This window comes from Cucurbita moschata, unplaced genomic scaffold (genome assembly GCF_002738365.1).
Source record: "Cucurbita moschata cultivar Rifu unplaced genomic scaffold, Cmos_1.0 Cmo_Scf00049, whole genome shotgun sequence".
NCBI classification, from domain to species: domain Eukaryota; kingdom Viridiplantae; phylum Streptophyta; class Magnoliopsida; order Cucurbitales; family Cucurbitaceae; genus Cucurbita; species Cucurbita moschata.
The window spans coordinates 1189226-1195239 of record NW_019268565.1 but is presented as its reverse complement, the minus strand read 5'-3'; the positions used below and the strand labels follow the sequence as shown (position 1 = coordinate 1195239).

The following is a 6014-nucleotide window of genomic DNA, read 5'->3' as shown; positions in this document are numbered from 1 at the left end:
TTTTTTTTTTTTTTTTTTTTTTGTTTTAAAAGTAACACTATACATTTCATATTCTAGAAACACCTATATCACCCCATTTGTGTACTTAAAAATTGAATTACTTAGTTTCATGGTCTGCAGATATGGACATTGTTGATCCTACGTGTGTTGTGGAGCTCTTATTAAACAGGTTAATGGAGAAGATAAATCTTATTTATTTATTTATGTGCGTGAGGGGGGTACTGGAGTAGCTATGTGCCTGATGTTTTCTACCTGATTTACAGGGCCTTTTCCAAGTTCGAATTTGATGATGTACGGAAGATGGCTGCTGAGCTTTGTGGGCGCATTCATCCCCAGGTATACCACTACAGTTTTACCTGATCTAGATTGTTATCAAGATGTACAATTGCTTAAATATGCGGATGATGTTTTCTTTAATATCTTCTATTGCATGATGCTTGATATTAGACAAGGTGAACATATGTATCCCTGATTCTGTTGGTTTTAGTTAAACAGTAAGAATTCTCCAAAGTATGACATAGCTACTCTTGACTATTCCACCTTCATTCTTTACAGTGTCGTATATTTCTGAAGGCAGAGGGCACATTTTGAATATGACATGTACATGAGCCTACTAGCCTTGTTTGAAAAGCGTAGTTCTGATCAATTATGGAGTACATTTATTTACGTTCTAGCATCTATTATATAATTCCTTGGAAATCTATCTTTCTTAATATCACCTTTTATTTCATTATCGTTTTGGGAATATCGTGGCTGAACACTTACTTTTTTCTTCTGTTTGAGTACTGGTTCAGAATGCTTTAGGATTGTCGTTTTAAATATTGTGATTCTACATAACATTATTTTATGGTCTTATCCCTGCATAGGACTTAAAAAAGGTTCTATGTGAAGCCATGGGTTTGAATTCATATAAAACTATAGATTCCTTCATTCATTTCACTGAAAGTATGAAATTATAAAAGTAGGTATTCTCACTGCCAATGGACGATGAGAGAAGTGAGACTATAATTGTGAGATCCCACATCGATTTGAGAGGGGAACGAAACATTCTTTATAAGGGTGTGGAAACCTCTCCCTAGCAGACACGTTTTAAAACCTTGAGGGGAAGCCTGGAAGGGAAAGGCCAAAGAGGAGAATATCGGCTTGTGGTAGACTTGGGCGGTTACAAATGGTATCAGAGCCAGACATTGGGCAGTGTGCCAGTTAGGACGCTGGACCCTAAGGAGGGTGGATTGTGAGATCCCACATCGATTAGAGAGGGGAACGAATTACAAAAAAAACTTTTCCAATGGACTATGAGAGAAGTGAGACTATAATTGTGAGATCCCTCGTCGATTTGAGAGGGGAACGAAACATTCCTTATAAGCGTGTGGAAACTTCTCCCCAGCAGACACGTTTTAAAACCTTGAGGGGAAGTCCAGAAGGGAAAGGCTAAAGAGGACAATGTCTGCTAGTGATGAACTTGGGTTGTTACAAATGGTATCAGAGCCAGACACCGGACAGTGTGTCAACAAGGACATTGGACCCCCAAGGAGGAGGGTGGATTGTAAGATCCCACATCGGTTGGAGAGGGGAATGAAACATTTCTTATAAGAGTGTGGAAACCTCTCTCTAGCAGACGCATTTTGAAACCGTGAGAGGAAGCTCGGAAGGGCTCTCAAAAAGGATAATATCTGCTAGCGGTGGGCTTGGGCTGTTACAATAATTATGAAATTAAGGAGTGAATATAACAAGAGAGCAAATAAAGATACGTGTTACCGATGACAATAAAAAAAAAAACTGTGAATTGGTCTTCAAATGTGCAATTTTTTCCCCACCAAATAAACCCAAGGAAAGCATGGATGAAATTTAACCACGTGATTTCTTTTTCCTTGCAAAACGGGTGACCAATCAGTAATGATTCCAGTAGTATCTATGGGTCACCTGGGAGGGAAGTGGACCAATAAAAAGTCAGTAGGATGTTCTTCTGGAAAACCTCTGCAAATGGACAACAATGGAGAAGATGCTGGATGGATTCTGCATCTTCACGACAGAGGATACACCAACTTGGAGAGATGGACAATGAAGGAGCTTTCCTCTGAAGGACATCATTGGTTTTATTGCATCCATCACAGCTCCCATATGAAAAGTTCAATCTTCTTAGGGTATTTTTCCCCCTCCAAAGATAAGTGCATAGGATCTGTAAGATTGAGCCCCTCTGGATGTGATGTTACTGCTAATGGATTTGGTTGTGAAAGTTCCTCTAGGATCAATCTTCAATTTCCAATAACACCTCTTAAATTCAATGACACTCCGGGGACTATTTAGAGTGTTATTTTGAGTATATTTGGTGAAGAAGTTGGTGAAGGATGATGGACGGTTTGATATTCGAGAAAAATCCGTTAGAGTAGCTAGAACATTACCAAATTTCCAGCAACTAGATTTTTTATTTTAATTATTATTATTATTATTTTTACTGGGTTGTTACAGCCTCAGACCCAAATTCCAGCAAGCAATGTCGTGGTTCCAAGTCTGTGATGGCTCCATTCTTTCTGATAGCGCGGAAATAGCCTTGGGAAGGATTCCTTCAAAGGGCAAGATTATTGAAATTCCACACTGAACTTTAATATCTTTGCCTCGTTACTAATTCAAGGGAAGATGATATTAATAATATCAATCAAGGAGCCAATCCATAATCACACCAAAATAGAGTGGAAGCACCAGCTCCAACCACATTATAAATGTTGTAAAGTATACGATCTTGGCGCCTCATCATGCATTTCCTTGTACCTCTTGATGAACTGAGAGATATAATGCCAGATTTTTGACCGAAGTAAGAGGTTACCAAAATTTTCATAAAAAACCCTTCACATTCTGTTTTTTTTCAGAATAGAACCTCCAAATCCGCTTGGTTAGTAATGATTTGTTTTTCGACCTTAAATCCACAATTCCCAGCCCTCCTATTATAGGAAATTGCACTTTTTCCTAGCGGAGGGAATGCAATCCTTTCCTGTCATTTGCTACATTCCACAGAAAATTACAGAGAAGCTTCTCCAGGGTTGGCAAATAGATATATTAGGTAGGTGAGTTCGTGAGTGGATCGTATGAGCGTTACGCAGGTGCCCTTAGATAATACGAACATGAGGTTTTTGCTATCTAATGTATAGTCAATTATGTTCTAATTTTCCTGACGTCCTTGTTTTCTCTAGGTGCTTTATCCTTATGTTAGCTTGGTACTAGAAGATGCAGTGGGTTCTCACAATATACCAGGAATAAAAGCCTGCCTTTTTTCAATGTGCACGTCCCTTGCGGTAATTAATTTTCTGTCAACATTATCATGTCCATGGAAACCTGCTGTTTTGCATTACGACCTTTGCATATTCTCATCTATTTGGACAACAGCTACTGAATACAATTTCTCTTGGTTCATAGGTAAGAGGCGAGCATATGTCTTCACATTTCGACATATTTGAAATTGTAAAAACCTTGGAAGTAGTTCTATCATGGCCGTCTCAGGATGGGGATGAAGGTATGTTGACATATTATCTGGATTTTGCTTCTTCGTTACTCTACAGTATCCTGGTCTCTGATTTATTATTATTTTTTAATTTATGTATCAGTTTCCAAATCACAACATGGGTGCATTGATTTCATGGCTTTGATGATATGTGCTGAACTACAAGCTCCGAACACTTGCAGCACCTCCAGTAAGAAAGGTGACTGATTTTCCAATGTAAGGTATATTATATATTAGTTCTTGTGGATTTCTGACCTTACGAGCTGAACGTACAGGGCATGCCTCTGTAAAAGGTTCGATTCTGGGTTATGTGATCCATCAATTAATAGATGGTAGAAAAGAACTAGTTTCAACCTATGATTTGGACCAGAAATACAACACAGCCGACAATTGTACTCCTGTATCCTTTCGCCTCTGCATGGCAAATGTGCTCATCAGCGCCTGCCAAAAGCTTTCAGATTCGAGGAAGAAACGATTTGCTAGAGAAGTTCTTCCACGTCTCGTTTCTTTTGCCAAGGTTACTTTATTATCTGGTTTGATTGATTTTTTGTGTTTCCATGTTCATTTTTTTGGGATTCTCATGAGGGTGTCAAATGTTGTAGGTAACAAGTACACAGGTAGATATTAGAGCTGCATGTATTGGAGTCATCTTTTCAGCCGTATATCATCTGAAGTCAGCTATTCTACCTTATGCTAATGATATTTTCAGAGTCTCAGTAAACGCTCTGAAAAGTGGGCAAGAAAAGGTATAAAATTAGACGTAAATGAGAGATGATGCATAGTAGTTTCAGTAAATGCTGTTTTTATTCTATTCATCATAATCATATCACCAGACTTTCGGCTGTTTTTTTTTTATTTTTCCCCCTTTTTTTTATAAGAAACGTAATATTCCTTAGTAGATGTTGAAAGAACAACATAGATGTCTGGGGTAGATATAACATAACCCCCGTCCAAAGCAAGGATAAAGGAATACTATAGAAGGAGAGCTTTCTAATGATTAATAATCATTAGAAGACTTTAGTTATAAAAGATTCTCGGTGAGATCCACGTCGGTTGGGGAGGAGAATGAAGCATTCTTTATAAGGATATGAAAACCTCTCCCTAGTATACACGTTTTAAAACCCGTGAGGCTGACGGCGATACGTAATGAGCCAAAGCAAAAAATATTTGCTACCACTTGGGCTGTTACAGTTGGTATTAATGCCAGATATCGAGTGGTGTGCCAGCGAGGACGCTGAGCCTCAAATGGGGGTGGACACCAGATGGTGTGCTAGCAAGAACACTGGGCTTTGAAGGAGGGGTGGATTGTGAGATCCCACATTGATTGGAGAGGGAAACGAGTGCCAGCGAGGATGTTGGGCTCTTATGGGGGGTGGATTGTGAGATACCACATCAGTTGGAGAGGAGAACGAAACATTCTTTATAAGAATTTGGAAAACCTCTCCTTAGCAGACGTATTTTAAAAACCGTGAGGCTGACGGTGGGCTTCGGCTGTTATAGTTAGTATCAGTGCCGGACACTAGGTGGTGTGCCAACAAGGACGTTGGGCCTCGAAAGGAGGTGAATTGTGAGATCTCATATCAATTGGAGAAGGGAACGAAACATTCTTTATAAGGGTGTGGAAACCTCTCCGTAGCATATGCATTTTAAAAACTGTGAGGCTGACGTCGATATGTAATGGACCAAAGCGGAAAATATCAGCTAGCGGTGGGCTTGAACTGTTACATTCTCGGCTGTTGATTATTTGTTCCGCTAAGGATAAAGATTGTATTCTAATATGTGGTTGCTTTTTTACTCTGTTCATCAGGAAAGGATAGCTGGTGCTAAGCTGATGGTATCCCTAATGTCAAGTGAAGATCCAATTTTGGACTGTATTTCTGGAGAACTACTAGAAGCAAGAGATGTGCTGTCGAGTGTATCTTCTTTAGATCCTTCAATTGAGGTCCAACAAATTTGCCAGAAAATGCTCCAATGTTTGCTTTCTCCATGAGTTCGTATGCGTTGTTCATCTTTCCCATGTGGCGATATGAATATGTTTAAATGGGATTATTGTAAATTCTTATGGAATTAGCATTATTGTGTTTGATGTTTTTAATATATATAAAAGAATTGATTTTGGTGTGAAAATTTGAATCTTTAGTCGAACACATGTCTTAATCAGTTGAGTTATACACGAGTTGATCCTTATTTTAAATTAGAAATCGTTATCACGTTTAAATACTAAGTATGATAAACAATGTTCTGTTCGTAATTCTCAAGAATGTCTCCTCTAATTGTCTCGATGTAATTTTAGGTTTAGTTTTAGACTATCTTCCGTTTTTAAAATAAAATTATACCGACATACGAATTACAATGTTTCTTAATAGAATTAACATGATTTGAAGCCGTGACCTTTGATTTTTTTTTCCCATTTTTTTGTTTGTTGATTTAGAGGTATGTTATAGTTCACTAAATATTTATATAAATATGTGTATGTAAATAATCTAAGTAAATAAAAATAAGACGACAATAAAGGACA

The 6014-nt window shown here is 38.1% G+C and overlaps 1 protein-coding gene across 1 annotated transcript in view; it reads left to right on the top strand.

The window, feature by feature from the left end:
* LOC111435467 overlaps positions 1 to 5623 on the top strand; it is a 33703-nt gene extending 28080 nt beyond the window's left edge. The window contains exons 17-24 of the mRNA XM_023072840.1: positions 106 to 169; positions 264 to 336; positions 3189 to 3290; positions 3412 to 3508; positions 3600 to 3695; positions 3772 to 4013; positions 4099 to 4242; positions 5304 to 5623. Coding sequence (XP_022928608.1) covers positions 106 to 169; positions 264 to 336; positions 3189 to 3290; positions 3412 to 3508; positions 3600 to 3695; positions 3772 to 4013; positions 4099 to 4242; positions 5304 to 5486 — 1001 coding nt within the window. The 3' untranslated portion in view covers positions 5487 to 5623. The remainder of the gene's footprint in view (positions 1 to 105; positions 170 to 263; positions 337 to 3188; positions 3291 to 3411; positions 3509 to 3599; positions 3696 to 3771; positions 4014 to 4098; positions 4243 to 5303) is intronic.
* Positions 5624 to 6014: the final 391 nt, after the last annotated feature.